Below are 15,242 nucleotides of genomic sequence, written 5' to 3'. Positions count from 1 at the left end.
AGTGTTATTAGTATATTGCTTGAACGGGAAGGATTTTGTTCTTCTGGCAGATAGGCAGAACCGTGTAGTTCTTGGCAATGATGCGAAGCCTTTTTCTATATGCACTGTACATATAGTAGTTTTTGCTAACTTTGGTTTTGATATATTCTTCTCTATACGATCCCCTACACTAAAACCAGAGTTTGATCATTACGGTAAATGAGGCATATCAAATCCAAACATTCGTCCTGCCACATAGAAGTGATATCCTACAATGAACCCAGTGCCATAGAAACTACCATGATTTCTCAGCGTTTCCACATAACTAATCTTATTAAGTCCGTAGTTCAGGTATTTTTCTAGAAAGAACGTAATATCATCGTTTCTCTTCACTAGCAAGTATCTACACGTCACACAGCATCAATCTATTCATACGGCTCCTGATAAACATTCTTCCAGCAGTTGTAAACCAGAACTCTGGGAGCCTTCGGCTTTCGATGATAATAGAGCCAGTTATGCGGAAGAAAAATCTACGATCGAAGAACAGCAATAAAAAGCACATAAGTAAAACACGATTCCTTATAGGGACGACATTCTCCTCTCTTGTTACACTCCAGTAATTCCTCCATCGTGAAGGGGATCCTCGAAATCACTCTAGAATCGAGAGAGAGCTTCGCCTTTACGATTTCGCCTGTTCCTCCACGGTGCCATTCTGAATTGCCCATCCAGAATGAAAAAAGGACGGAATCACGACAGCAGCGACGGGATCTTCGATGACGATCGGAGGAAGATCCAGCAAAATTTGGTACGAATTATCTAGTTAACATTCCGAAAAGACAATACAACTCAGCCACATGTCGATATCTAGCATGATAAAATGGGAGGTTTGGACGTGTTGGATTCCAAAGTTCCGAAGAATGTTGATTGGATAGTTCCTATCCAAATAAGAGCCAGGAGAAACGACGAAGGTGAAGATTTGGATTCGAGGAGCACAGAGAATTGAATTAGCAGGCCGACGAAGAAAGGAATTGAACGTGGCTACTTGATGCTTTTTCAGGTAGATAGTGAAAATGATAGGTCTAATTTAGAAGGAGCATTCATAAATAAAGTACCCATCCCAACGACCTGCAAACAACGGCATGGAGAAAAAACGATTGCTACTCCCGACTGTAACCAAAGAGATATTGAAGTGATCTTGGTCAGGATCTGTAGCTACAAAATCAAACAAGAAACAAACAGAATACTATCAGAAAATGGAATTTCAGTATCCAGCTCACAGTTCTTGTATCGATAGAGTTTAACGTCATCCATCCAATGCAATACTACGGGGCTCCTGCTATACACAAAACTCTTCGGTTTTGATGGACGGACTGTAGTATTGGTTGAGTCTTTATCAAAAATCGCATCAATGGATGCAGCGAAGCCAGATTTATCCTATTTCGATTATCAAAACCAAATTTACACTCGACATTACAGGAACTGGAGTTTGTTCCTCGTTATTTGCCGTAAAATTAATACTATTCGGTAAATAAAGGGAGGTAGCTTTCGAAAGAAGGGTATTCAGAAAGGAAAAAAGACTCTCTAAGATAAACTGAGAAAAAAATAGAAACGTGTTACAGACATATACGCAGTTCGAGAATTACTAAAGTGACTACCAGAAGTATCGAAATAATAAGAACTCGAACTTGTAACGTATAATGTTGGACTGTCCACTCTCTATTCATTAGTTCTATTCAATTTTGTTACCTGTCCAACAAAACTCAAATAATAAACCAGTAGTACACATGAACTACAGTATTACAGAATAACGAGTATGGTCGTACAAAACGCAAAAACAGTATAGTAATGGAAACACATAACCTTGCTGTGTCCTCATGCTAAATTAGAAAAACAATAATAAAGACAATTCTGCAATTTCCAAAAATCAAGGGTATTGTCCAATGCGCTAAAACTACAAAAATGAATACTGGAAGATCATCATCGTCAATGAAGAGAGATCTTGTTGGAGTAGAACTATAATATTATTGCTGTTTGGTAGGTTGGAAGCAGTCGTAGAGATCTCGAGCAATCTCATTTACTATTGGAGCAGGAAAATGAAATGCATCTTACAGAACTAAGAAATAAAATGTCTTCACTAAAGAATGTAATGGTTGTTACGTAATCTTGAAGCAGTAGATCGCAATCGATATTGATGGGGAAGTGGCGAATCAAAATCGATATCTTGACGAAATGGTATTGCTTCTAATGGTTTTCGATCTAGTCAACTGAAATGAATAGAGCAGCGAGTGGATTAACTGTCACGCTAAGTAAAGTTGGCAAGCTCCTCTCTAACGCTGATCAACCAACATTAGTTGTTCTCATATTAGTAATAGTTTTGTTGTTCATTATTGTATGGAAATTATTCTCAAACAGAAGTTAAACTGTTTGTTATTTACTCTTTTTTCGTGAAACTCTTTTCTTGTACATTTTTGCTGTGTTTGAAGCTACAGGAAGAACGGGGGTGGGAACTTCAATGTCTTCCGCCTTGTTTCCACTACGACATAATGACAAAGTCTCAATCCCCTACTCTTTGTAAATGTTTTTAAAAGAACGAGAAGGTCCAGAGGAAGAAGGCCTTATGGGAGAAGAAATAGGTTTTGCTTCAGGTTTCTTTTCAACCGAGACAGGCTTGCTACATCGAAGTAAGCTGCTCAGCATTCCCATCGCAGAAGGTTTGCTTTCTTCTTTCTTCGGCTTTGGATCTTCATCGCTCGAACTCGAATCAGATTCGCTCGAACTCGAAGAAGAAAACGTAGCTCGATGCGCTTTCGAATTTGTTTCTGTGTGAGCATCGGAGAGAACTCCGTTTGCGTTTGATTCTCCGCTATGAGCAGGATTGGCTGCAGAGAGTGCTGGAGAGGTTGCGAGAGTAATAGTCTTATTGACGATGGTGGATGATACAGTAAGAACCGAATTGGGTGCAATTTGCGCCGATTCCAATTCGTAATCCGAAGAATTCGAAGAATCGGATGAATCAAAAAAGGAAACCTTCATTTTCTTCTTTCGTTCTTCTTCCTTGCGTTGCTTAGCTAACGATTCCTCTTCCTTCCTTTTTTCCTCTTCCTCCTTTTTTTTCCTCTCCTCAATTATTCTCTTTTCTTCCTCGTCAGAATCATTAGAATCATTAGAATCATTAGAATCATTAGAATCATTAGAATCGTCAGAATCATTAGAATCATTAGAATCGTCAGAATCGTCAGAATCATTAGAATCGTCAGAATCACTTTGACTCTCCTCATTCTCATCGTTTCTTCTATTATTGTCTAGTTTTGTCTCAAAATCATTCTTTTCGCTCATCGTATTTGATTCCTTCTCCATTTTTTGGCTTTGATTCGATGCAGATTGCGCCACAACCTCCAAAACATTCCCATTCTTTCCAGAATTATCCGCATTTACTTTAATCTCTTCGTTACATTTATCGGCTTCATCTACTTCTTTCGATGATGGAGAATCATCCGATAAATCTTCCGAACTTGAGCCAGAATCTTTTTTACCCGAATTGGACTCCGACACTTTTGCTTCACTTTCTTGTGTCTCCTTATTTGCAGATTCGCCCTTATTTTGTGTTGGATAAAGCAAAGGAAGAGGGCTATCTGAGCTCGAGTCAGAATACTCAGAGCTTGGTTCTGAGTCATTTAAAGGAATATGCTGTGCTTCTGTCGCATCCTTCTTCCTAGGATCGATCTCATCTTTATTATGAACTTCTATATTTGCTGCTTTCTCTGCAGTTTCATTTGAAGGATGTGGAGAAGAGTGTGCAGCACCCGGGAAAGAAGTGGGAGAATCAGAGATTTTTCTGTGGTGAGCAAGAGGCGATGTATGGATGGAATCAGAAAGAGACCCATCAATAGAAAGGTTCGCATGACCAAAAAAGTCGGGCAAAGAGTTAGAGCGAGTTTTGTTGTCAGTAATACCGCTTACAGCGGGCTCTGATTTCGATTCTTGTTCCAAAAACTAAAATAAATATGAAAAACAATACAATACTTTCGAAGATGGATATTCACTAGTAGATAAATGGGGACGTTTTGATACAGCTGTATTCTCATGAATTCCAGTTTCCACTATAAAATTAATTCTATGAAAGAGCGTGTACCAAAGGGAATAGGAGAAACATGGCTAAAATAAAAGTGACTAACATTTGGTGGTATGCCTAGGTCAGGGGTAATGTAATATTTTCGATTCTAGAAGGAACCACTACTCATTAAAAATACATGATCATCACTTAATTCAACAGAAACAACGATTTCATCAAAAGGAGGAAAGGTATCAGAAACAACATTACTATTTTATTGATATTATGTCTAAAATTCCTACAGCATTCTAAGTTGCTTGAAAGCAGAAGACACAACATTCTTAATTCGAGTTGTTTCTTGGTCAATAGGGACAATAAAATCTGTTACACTTCCCTTGAGTGATGTATATGATGCTTTATAAAACTCCATTCATAAAGAAATAAATAATATTGAGTTATAAAAGTGTTGATTTCCATAAACTTAAGGAGTTCCTTTGAATAGCAATAAAAGAATGGCAGCTCTCAAGAAATCGAAGCCAGAATAGTTTTCAAATTGTATTAGGATTGATATTCGCCAAGAAATTTCCTTGAATTTTCTTGAAAAGATTTGTCTTTCTCTTGTTTCCTCATTATTTATTTATTTATTTATTCATTCCTTGGATACTTATCTATTTTACGTATTATAATGAAGGCTGTTAACAATTTCAACTTTGCTAATACTACTCGTATTGTCTTTGGAAAAGGACAGATCGCTCAACTTCCCACTCTGATTCCAAAGGATCGTATTGTTTATATGACATATGGAGGAGGCAGTATAAAGCGTAACGGAACTTATGATCAAGTTATGACTGCTCTAAAGGGATATGAAGTTCATGAGTTTGGTGGAATTGAAGCGAACCCTGACTTTGATACTTTAATCAAGGCTGTGGCTGAAATCAAGAAACTTGATATGGATCGTGTGTATCTTCTTGCTGTTGGAGGAGGTTCTGTTGCTGATGGTACTAAATTCATTGCTGCTGCGTGCAAATACACAGATTCTGAAGATCTTTGGAACCTTGTGTTGACGGGTGCTCACACTATCACAGCCGCCCTTCCCATTGGTGTTGTTTTGACTCTTCCTGCTGTTTGTTGTTCTCTATGGTATTTATATATAGACTGGATCAGAAAGTGATCCGAGTGGAATGATTTCTCGTCGTACTTTGAAGATGAAACTTCCCATTTCCAATCCTATATTGCTTCCCAAATTTGCGATTTTGGATCCTCTCACAACTATGTCTCTTCCAGAAAGACAAACTACGAATGGTGTTGTTGATTCATTTGTTCATGTATGTGAACAATACATCACGAGCTGTCAAAGTATTTATTATGGTTGTGATTGTTAATCATTTTGTAGATGCTGATGTCCAGGATCGATATTCTGAAGCATTATTGAAGGTTCTCATTGATAATGGACGATTGGTAATGAAAGATCCGATGAGTTATGTGGCTCGTTCGAATATAATGTGGGCTTCGACTCAAGCTCTGAATGGTTGGATTGCTCAAGGAGTTGAAGAAGATTGGGCAACTCATTTTGTTGCTCATGAATTGACTGCCTATTTGGGAATTGATCATGGTCGTACTTTGGCTTGTATTCAACCTCGTTTACTTCGATTCAATTTCGAATCAAAGAAAGAGAAATTGGCTCAGATGGGTCGACGTGTGTTCAATCTGGAAGGAAGTGACGACGACGAAATTGCAAACAAGACAATCGATGCAATTGTCGATTTCTATGAAAAGGATATGAAGGTTCCGACTCATATTTCTGCATATGATCCGACTGGAGATCGTAAATGGGTAGAAGAAGTTGAAAAGAAGTAGGCTGAAATCGAAATAGTTTTTACATGTAGATTCTTGGAGAATGATACTCATTTGGGTGAGTTAGGAAATGTTGATGCTCATGTGGCTCGTCAACTGATTTTGGATAGTTATTAATTTGATTGTTTGTGCCAAACATATTGTATTGTATTGTATTGTATTATTTACATATTGGTAAAATGTGCTTGTTATTCTTGGTTCGTTTCAAAAGTGTTTGTGTATAATAATAGTTTAGTAAGTAATTGCCGGACTTTGTATTATAATGTATTTTAGTGTATTTTGAATAACATAAGACTTTTAACAGAATGGTAATTAAACTGAGAAGATCACTTTGTGGCTTTTCAATATTTCTTGCGTTTTGAAAATGGAAGACATTCTGGCAATTGACTTTGGAACTACCAATTCTACTGCATGTGCACTTCGGGATAATAATAGAGTACAGTTATGGAATAACCAAGACTCAGGGGAGTTCTTATTTCCTTCATTTGTTGATTATACTGACAAGGGAGTGAAAGTAGGAAAACTGGCAAAACTTAATATGGGTAAACCTGGTCATTTTGTAGTTTCGTGTGTAAAACGGTTAATTGGTTTAAGATATGACGAATATTTGAAGTTAGAAAAGAAGGATATATTTGGTTGTGATGTTGTTCGTGGAGATGATGGTTATCCATATTTCGTTGTGAGTGAAGATGGATCGAGAATGGTAAGTTGCATAGATGTTGCCTGCGAATTATTTAAGTGGATAAAAACAAGTGCTGAACAGATTTGTGAACGAACATTTACCAGAGCTTATGTAACAAAACCAGCTAATTTCCTTGATCATCAAGTGAAGGCAATTCGTCAAGCTGCAGAGAAAGCAGGTTTAAAAATCGATAAAATGATAACTGAACCAACAGCCGCAGGATTATCATGGTGTAAAACTACAGTGAAAGGACTCTTTCCTACGTTAAAAAAAGACACCAATGTGTTTGTAGTTGATTTTGGAGGCGGTACTTTAGACTTTTCTGTGATCCGATATTTGGGAAATAATCAATTTAGGGTTGAAGATAACGCTGGAAATCCATGCCTAGGAGGAAATGATATAGATAATGCAATAATGGATCTTGTTTTAGCTGAATTGAGATATAATTATGGTGTTGTAATCGACAAGTCAAAGAGAGGAACGGCACGAAAACTGGCAAGACTAAGGAACATTTGTGAAGAAGTCAAGATAGCAATGAATACGAAGACTACAGATGATGACAATTATGTAGCCTTTTTAAGGAAGAATGAACACCTTACATACGAAATCGATGTATCCTACCTAACTACTGAGGTTGAGGTCATTACACTTCCATTTAGGGAAGTAACTGAAGCAATTATGAATTGCATGGAATCTGCAGTACTAAAGCCTCTTCAGTACATTACAAGGAAGCCAAGTCAAATGCCAGGTGTACTGCCACACGTTCTATTAGTTGGAGGTTCTTCTCAATTGGTGGTTTTCCGTCAGTTACTATTTAAGGAGCAATTAAAACGAAAACGATTTGAGAAAATCGATCCAATAACCTGTGTTTCTCAAGGAGCTTATGAATTAGCATGCATTATGAACGATAAAAATGCAAAAATGAGCATGACAGAGCCTATTGCAATTTCTTATGGACTAAAATCTGGAAATGACCAAGTGGCAATTATCCTAAGCAAAGGAACGGCTATTCCTTGTACTTCCGCAGAGAAAGTGTTTTCTATTTACTTTGATTATCCTGAAAGAATTAATATCAGTGTTTATCAATGTGAAGATGATGAGGGACAAGAATTGGTTGATATTGAGAAATGTACAGAGGTTGAGTCTTGGCAGTTTATAAATCCAGAAGACTGTAGACGACCTAGAGGACAACAAAAGTTAACACTACGTTTGAAATTGGAAGTTGGAGGAACTCTTCAAGTGATTTGTAAGGATTTTGCATTCAACAGAGTATTACTGGACGAAAAAACTGATGTACGATATTATGGTGATTATTGTGTTTATTTTAGTCTTACATAAATATCACGCCATAACCCGAAAAATACATTCTTTTAACTTTTCTCTTTATTTAGATGTGATTTACAATTATATCTTAATTGCTCTCAAATCTAAAGCCCCGCTACTTTGCTACATTACATATTTTGATATGTGTAGCTCCTACAAAAACAATAATGATCACTTAAACGATTTGACAGAAATAGCTGGTATTTGTCCTTTTTGGTTCACATCAATGAATAGGATATTATAAGTATACCCTGATATTCCAAATTTACAATGCATATCATTTCATTTATTATTCCATACAGAACGATTCAATAATAGTATTCTACCTGTCTCTCTATTCCTTAGCAATATGCACAACCACGTAGTATTCCACATATCTAACCTTCTTTCCTGTGATCTTGTATCTTCTGTTGCTTTTTCCACTTTGTTAGCAATTCCAAAAAAAGCCCAAATATCTTCATCAAATAGAGTGATGCAAATATCTCAGTTCCTATTGATATTCTATGAGTTCTGTATATTCTAGACAAACGATATTATCTCCTTATTATCTCAAGATCAATAGCGAAGCGTTTGATGTTGGGAATAAGAATTGGGTGGTGAGTCGTAGATTTATTACGATGAAAATTCAAACATTCTCGTCCACGTACACAAAGAGCAGCCAATGTATTATTTTGAGGAGATCGGGCTGATTGTTGTAGAATGTTCTTTCAGACGCTGAGCGATTTGACATTGCTTCCTGTGAAGCTGTCGACCCCAATTACCTTCATTCCTCAGGGACCTATTCTCTCCGTAAGTTTTTCCAATGACCGTCGCTTTATTTCGATTGTTCGCAGCCCCACTTTGGTTGAAATCTACAACCTCGTCGATCCGAAGTAGGGTTGTCTCTATTTTGCGAGCTGTAGACATAATTGCGTGAAGATCACGACCAAATCAAAGGAATCCATCATTCCGAATGGCACCGTGTGGATCCACACTCGAGGGGAGGTTAAAAAGCAGAAGGTGTACTGTCCCATTTTGGTGGTCGCAACCAACAAGTCGCTGACCTTCTACGAAGTCTCAGTGAAGTCCTTTTACCTGGTTTCTCTCTCTTCCTCCCTCCCCTCACCCCCAGATCAAGAGCATCAAGCTGAACGTCTCGCAGCTGTGGTGCAATCACCTCAACCAGCTGGTCATCGCTTCGGAGACGGGAAGCGGCCGCGTTTACGTCTACACCGTCCGCGAGCTGGTCGTTACGGTCCTCTTTCGACTCCCTCTTGACGCCAGAGACTCCAGTCCTTGTCGCTGAACATCACTCCCGACCACACGACCACGATGGTTTCCACGTTTTATCGCGCGACGTATCTGATCCAGTACTGCCAGCAGCGCGGGTTTCTGTACGTTTTCGCGTTCAGCAATCGCGAGAACGAGTTCAAGTACTACAACACCGTCGCTCTGTGCGCCTCGTTTCGTTTCCCTGACCATCGTAGGCCGCAGACGGGTCCCGCGGTTCTGTCGACGAGCGATAACCTGCTGATGGTGCACTACAAAGTGTCGCAAGTGTCGTTCTGCGTGGACATCGCGGACGTTCCGTTCGACGCGGCGAGCAACATGTCGCTCCCCGCGGTGACGAAGAACGCGGTGTCGAAGCTGGAGCTGATCCTCTCCTCGAACGAGGTGTACCAGAAGGCGGAGATCCAGAAGGCGATCGAGGACCCGTCGTTCCGCTTCATCGAAGAGCCGTCGCTTCCCTACCGCAGCTACGAGGTCACGATTTCGAGCGCGTCGATCGGCTTGGAGCTGGAGAGCACGTTCTCAAGGTGGACGAGGCGGCATGGCGTGAGCGGTAGATGCACAGCGACGCTACGAAGGTGGAGATGACGGCCTCGGTGAAGCACGACGTCCCGATCGAGAAGAACGTGCTGGCTCCGACGTTCAACAGCCGCGCGATCGGCGTGGCCTTCAAGAAGGAGCAGGCGATCGTCAAGGACTATCTGAAGACGCTGGGCGAGGAGCAGCCGGAGGAGTGCCAGAAGCTGGCGGACAGTCTGGCGGCGACGGGCTCCGCGGAGATCGGCCCCTGCGCGAACGGCGCCAAGTACACCATCACGCCCGAGATGGTGACGTTCAAGCCGACGGTGCTGAAGATCCACGAGGAGAAGTTCATCCCCTCGGTGGTGGAGCCGTCCTTCGGAGTGGGCAGACTGATCTACTCCATCCTGGAGCACGCGTTCTATGTCCGCGAGGGAGAGGAGAAGCGAAACGTGATGGCGTTCAAGCCGACGGTGGCGGCGTTCAAGTGCTCCGTGATGCCCATCAACAACTCCGAACAATTCACGCCCATCGTGGATCGCATCGGAGCGTCGCTTCGCTCCTACGCGCTGGCCTTCAAGACCGATGCTTCCTCGGCGTCGATCGGACGACGCTATGCGCGTGCCGATGAGATCGGAATCCCGTTCGCTGTGACGATCGACTTCGAGACGGTCGACGAAAAGAGCGAGCTGTTCAACACCGTCACCCTGAGAGAAAGAGACTCGATGAAGCAGGTGCGATTGCCTATCGAGGATGTGGCCGTGGTGGTGAACGATATCGTCAAGGAGAGAACGGTGTGGGAAGATCTGCTGGAGAAGTACCCTCAAGTGAGTGTGAAGGAGGAATAATGGGGATGCATTGTTTGTTGTAATGGCCAATCAAGGTGTGGGTGGGAGTGAGTGAGATGAAACGAGTGTTACAAATGTGGAAAATAGAGAGTGGAGAACAGGAGTGAGAGAACTACTCCATTACTCGGAACAAGCAGCAATCCTCATTTCTTCATCGATTCAAAATACGTTTTCACATAGGAAGACAGCATCGACATAAAAGCAAAACTAAACAGACAGGATTCACAGACAATACTTACCCCAACGTCACGAGAATGTTGAACTTATCTACAGAGACCAATTTCATCCACGTTAGAGAAGCCACTCCAGTAAAGAGACTTAGCCACCCAAGTAAACGAGACTATTTTGTGAGATCGAATCAAATTATTAAAACATTGAAAAAGACAGCCGCTAAGCCCATAAACAACGAGATGATACTGTAAAGGTTAGGCGCTTCATCTTCAACCGTTTGAGGCTTTCTTTCATACGATTTGTAGTAACTTGGACGTCTTACGTCTTCCATTGAGTTTGTTTCTATGATATGACAAAAAATGAGCCTTTTCAGTACAAAATGAGAATCTTGCTATTCGAAACAATTTAAGCTTAGAAATAGAAGGAAACTCAAAGCAGATCAGCGAAGTCCGTACTCAATAAGAAAGCTGAAATTGTTACTTTTGAATATTGTTTAGTAGAATACATACATTGAAAAGACAAGTACGCATCATATCAAAGTGTTTCAACAGAAAGACTCAAAACACTTGTAAAGTATACAGAATGGATACTATTCAACATCAATTAACGACAATAATCAATATTAGTAGAAAGGAATTAATGAAGGGCTAAAACACGGAAGGTGCACTTTTAAGATTCGGTAAATATTACTCCTTGTGATTCTGTACAACTTGGTATAATAATGAAGACCAATGACCAAATACAAAATGTCAAATAGTCAAAGAATGGAATGTAAAAACAAGTCGAAACAATTGTATACAGTGCCCAAACAAAACTCTGCAACATTCACAATCAAGTGATATGATTGCTTTGGTTTACTTAAACAAAGGTACAAAACAACTATTGGCTGTTATTCGATTTGATCAACTATATGGCACTGAAAACCACGAGATTTCGAAAATAATGGACAACCTAAAACCATGATTTTCCTAAGTATATTAGGATTGATATTCGCCAAGAAATTTCCTTGAATTTTCTTGAAAAGATTTGTCTTTCTCTTGTTTCCTCATTATTTATTTATTCATTCCTTGGATACTTATCTATTTTACATAATATGATGAAGGCTGTTAACAATTTCAACTTTGCTAATACTACTCGTATTGTCTTTGGAAAAGGACAGATCGCTCAACTTCCCACTCTGATTCCGAAGGATCGTATTGTTTATATGACATATGGAGGAGGCAGTATAAAGCGTAACGGAACTTATGATCAAGTTATGACTGCTCTAAAGGGATATGAAGTCCATGAGTTTGGTGGAATTGAAGCGAACCCTGACTTTGATACTTTGATGAAAGCTGTGGCTGAAATCAAGAAACTGGATGTAAATCGTGTGTATCTTCTTGCTGTTGGAGGAGGTTCTGTTGCTGATGGTACAAAGCTTATTGCTGCTGCTAGTAAGTGGGATAAAACCAACGATCCATGGGATCTGGTTCTGCAAACTGCATATACCATCACTGATGCCCTTCCCATTGGTGTTGTTTTGACTCTTCCTGCTGTTTGTTGTTCTCTATGGTATTTATATATAGACTGGATCAGAAAGCAATATTCATGGAGTGATTTCTCGTCGTGCTTTGAAGATTAAGCATCCCATTTCCAATGACTTGTTGCTTCCCAAATTTGCGATTTTGGATCCTCTCACAACTATGTCTCTTCCAGAAAGACAAACTACGAATGGTGTTGTTGATTCATTTGTTCATGTATGTGAACAATACATCACGAGCTGTCAAAGTATTTATTATGGTTGTGATTGTTAATCATTGTGTAGATGCTGATGTCCAGGATCGATATTCTGAAGCATTATTGAAGGTTCTCATTGATAATGGACGATTGGTAATGAAAGATCCGATGAGTTATGTGGCTCGTTCGAATATAATGTGGGCTTCGACTCAAGCCCAGAATGGTTGGATTTGCCAAGGAGTTGAAGAAGATTGGGCAACCCATTTTGTTGGCCATGAATTGACTGTCTATTTGGGAATTGATCATGGTCGTACTTTGGCTTGTATTCAACCTCGTTTACTTCGATTCAATTTCGAATCAAAGAAAGAGAAATTGGCTCAGATGGGTCGACGTGTGTTCAATCTGGAAGGAAGTGACGATGACGAAATTGCAAACAAGACAATCGATGCAATTGTCGATTTCTATGAAAAGGATATGAAGGTTCCGACTCATATTTCTGCATATGATCCGACTGGAGATCGTAAATGGGTAGAAGAAGTTGAAAAGAAGTAGGCTGAAATCGAAATAGTTTTTACATGTAGATTCTTGGAGAATGATACTCATTTGGGTGAGTTAGGAAATGTTGATGCTCATGTGGCTCGTCAACTGATTTTGGATAGTTATTAATTTGATTGTTTGTGCCAAACATATTGTATTGTATTGTATTGTATTATTTACATATTGGTAAAATGTGCTTGTTATTCTTGGTTCGTTTCAAAAGTGTTTGTGTATAATAATAGTTTAGTAAGTAATTGCCGGACTTTGTATGAGTGGTGTGATCCTTATTATACGATGATCTATACCATGAATCTCTCCATTATTCAATACGGCAAATGAGGTAGATCGAACGCAAATACCTTTCCAGCAAGGGCGAAACGATATTCCTCTCTGCGAATTGTTTCCACGTACGAAATCTTATTGAATCCATAGTTTATAAACTTCTCCACAAATTCAGTCACAGAATCATTTCGATACACAAGCAGATAACTACCATTCACCCATCTCTCATCACAAACGGTTCTAGCAAATAAGATTTCCAACACGTGTAGTTGTAATAGGGTTGCTGATTCCCACTCTTCAAGTCCTGAAGCCAACTTTTTAGCATGTATTTCTAGATGTGACGAACTGTCTTCCATTGCGCTACATGAGTGAACAGGTTTTTCTTGGACGAAGAACATCGCCTCTTCTCTATACACTCCACTAAATCATCCATGGTAAACGGGATATACTTCTTAATTCTATTTCACATCCTTTCACTATCCCAACGAGTTCACTTGGTCCATCAGCGTTCCGTTCTTGATCTCCCAGCCCGTGTGAAAGAATGCTGGAATCACGAGAGCCGCTTTTTTATCCGTCGCGATATTCTCGGGCAAGCGAAGCAGCGTTTCATAGGAATCCTCTAGAATAAGCAAGTACTCTTAATCTCCACTGCTCATCCACATATCCATGTCCAACACGATCATATGCGATGTGTGCACGTTGTGAATCCCCAGATTGCGGAGGATGTTGATCGGGTAGTTCGAATAAAAGAAAGACCCTTTCGCAGCCACATAAGTCAGCAAGCGAATGCGAGGTTCGCATAGAATCGAGTTCTCCGGTAGCCGCAAAAACTCATTCAGTTGGACCACTTCCTCTTCACGAAGATAGATCACAAAAACGATTGGGCTACTTCAGAGGAAAACATCATCCATACCCATTCCACCTTGACGCATAGATCGGAAGGATGAAAAGACGATTCAAACTACCAACGGTGACCACTGTAATGTCGAAGCGAGATGTGTCTTGCTCCTCACCTACACTCACACGAAGCTTATGGATGTACGATATTCTTTCGAAATTTGTTTTTGGAGAGAACAGCCCGAGTAGAGATAAATCGAAGTCCCTTTTTCTCGTTCGTTCTGCTTGCCTTGGCGTTCTGGCTTCTTTTCGAAAAACTCTTCTTTCTCTTTTGGAAGCATTACTTCGTCCCGAGACATACCCGACATTTTTGCTATTATGTCCTTTATATCCATCTTCTGCTTTCCCCCAGTATTCACCAATTCTTGTGGTTTAACCTGCTTCGAGTCATGACTAGGAGCAGGAGAGTTAGGAACACGGCTGTTCAAAGTTACGTTACTCACTTCACGAGAAACTTCCTCTTTCAGTGGAACCTATTCACATCACAATCATATAGAATTCAAACAAATAAGGAATTGCTTGTAAAACACAAAAATGGCACAAGTGCTGTTCTACGGGTTTATATGATATTGCAAATCGCTTACAGAGAGGCAACAAGAACAAGAAAGATAGTAAACGCTTCACTCCTCATAGTTCAAAGAAAGTAGCTCTATCTCTACCAAATCAATATGCTATATCAAACAAACTTAATGTTACAATTAAGAAAAATTAAAATAATCTATAGAAACTTTTGAGGTGTGGTGTGGGAAGAAACGGGACCTGAATGGAGTTCAGAAAAATCGATATTCATTAGTGAATCAAACGTTACATCTACGTCCTTCACCAAACTTGCTTGTTGCGCTGTTCCAGAGTCAACTGAGCTTGGGAGGAGGCGAAAGCCCCATCGCACTTCTCTGGTGATAATAGGGAATTCATATGGCACACGATAGTATCTCTTCTACACCAAAGCTTCGCCCTATCTCTTACAGGCTCGTCTTCGAACTCTAGACACACTTCTACACTATTTCTCATACAGCATTCTATTTTCCTGTTTGTAACCTAACTCTTACACAACGTACAGCTTTTCCAAAACTGCTGCTACTTCTACAACCACATCTCTCACGAACCGAGCGGA

The 15,242-nt window shown here is 40.1% G+C and overlaps 7 protein-coding genes; 4 read left to right on the top strand and 3 right to left on the bottom strand.

Annotated features, from left to right (window-relative positions):
* Positions 1-7: 7 nt before the first annotated feature.
* Positions 8-222, bottom strand: GSBLH_T00004781001 (uncharacterized protein; the record flags this gene model as incomplete). The annotated part of the gene is made up of 2 exons (XM_013043742.1): positions 8-164; positions 194-222. The coding sequence occupies 2 exons, from the start codon at positions 220-222 to the stop codon at positions 8-10; spliced, it is 186 nt and encodes a 61-aa protein (XP_012899196.1).
* A 2,172-nt stretch (positions 223-2,394) lies between these two features.
* GSBLH_T00004780001 (uncharacterized protein) lies at positions 2,395-2,766 on the bottom strand. XM_013043741.1 has 2 exons: positions 2,546-2,766; positions 2,395-2,512 (listed from the first exon to the last, which is right to left on the bottom strand). The coding sequence occupies exons 1-2, from the start codon at positions 2,674-2,676 to the stop codon at positions 2,407-2,409; spliced, it is 237 nt and encodes a 78-aa protein (XP_012899195.1). The 5' UTR covers positions 2,677-2,766; the 3' UTR covers positions 2,395-2,406.
* Positions 2,767-4,696: 1,930 nt separating this feature from the next.
* GSBLH_T00004779001 (Iron-containing alcohol dehydrogenase) lies at positions 4,697-6,003 on the top strand. XM_013043740.1 has 4 exons: positions 4,697-5,153; positions 5,185-5,398; positions 5,424-5,883; positions 5,917-6,003. The coding sequence occupies exons 1-4, from the start codon at positions 4,716-4,718 to the stop codon at positions 5,999-6,001; spliced, it is 1,197 nt and encodes a 398-aa protein (XP_012899194.1). The 5' UTR covers positions 4,697-4,715; the 3' UTR covers positions 6,002-6,003.
* Positions 6,004-6,980: 977 nt separating this feature from the next.
* On the top strand, positions 6,981-7,918 carry GSBLH_T00006878001 (uncharacterized protein; the record flags this gene model as incomplete). The annotated part of the gene is made up of 2 exons (XM_013043739.1): positions 6,981-7,859; positions 7,895-7,918. 2 exons carry the CDS (start codon positions 6,981-6,983, stop codon positions 7,916-7,918), a joined length of 903 nt encoding a protein of 300 aa, XP_012899193.1.
* A 1,797-nt stretch (positions 7,919-9,715) lies between these two features.
* On the top strand, positions 9,716-10,532 carry GSBLH_T00004778001 (uncharacterized protein; the record flags this gene model as incomplete). XM_013043738.1 has 1 exon in its annotated part: positions 9,716-10,532. The coding sequence occupies one exon, from the start codon at positions 9,716-9,718 to the stop codon at positions 10,523-10,525; it is 810 nt and encodes a 269-aa protein (XP_012899192.1). The 3' UTR covers positions 10,526-10,532.
* A 133-nt stretch (positions 10,533-10,665) lies between these two features.
* On the bottom strand, positions 10,666-11,035 carry GSBLH_T00004777001 (uncharacterized protein). XM_013043737.1 has 3 exons: positions 10,899-11,035; positions 10,765-10,865; positions 10,666-10,732 (listed from the first exon to the last, which is right to left on the bottom strand). The coding sequence occupies exons 1-3, from the start codon at positions 11,025-11,027 to the stop codon at positions 10,669-10,671; spliced, it is 294 nt and encodes a 97-aa protein (XP_012899191.1). The 5' UTR covers positions 11,028-11,035; the 3' UTR covers positions 10,666-10,668.
* Positions 11,036-11,789: 754 nt separating this feature from the next.
* GSBLH_T00004776001 (Iron-containing alcohol dehydrogenase) lies at positions 11,790-13,080 on the top strand (the record flags this gene model as incomplete). XM_013043736.1 has 4 exons in its annotated part: positions 11,790-12,230; positions 12,262-12,463; positions 12,501-12,960; positions 12,994-13,080. 4 exons carry the CDS (start codon positions 11,790-11,792, stop codon positions 13,076-13,078), a joined length of 1,188 nt encoding a protein of 395 aa, XP_012899190.1. The 3' UTR covers positions 13,079-13,080.
* Positions 13,081-15,242: the final 2,162 nt, after the last annotated feature.

The sequence above is a fragment of the Blastocystis hominis genome (assembly GCF_000151665.1).
Source record: "Blastocystis hominis, Singapore isolate B (sub-type 7) whole genome shotgun sequence assembly, scaffold_8".
Taxonomy (NCBI): Eukaryota; class Bigyra; order Opalinata; family Blastocystidae; genus Blastocystis; species Blastocystis hominis.
Note: the sequence above shows the minus strand (reverse complement) of the source record. Positions and strands in the feature narration are given on the sequence as shown.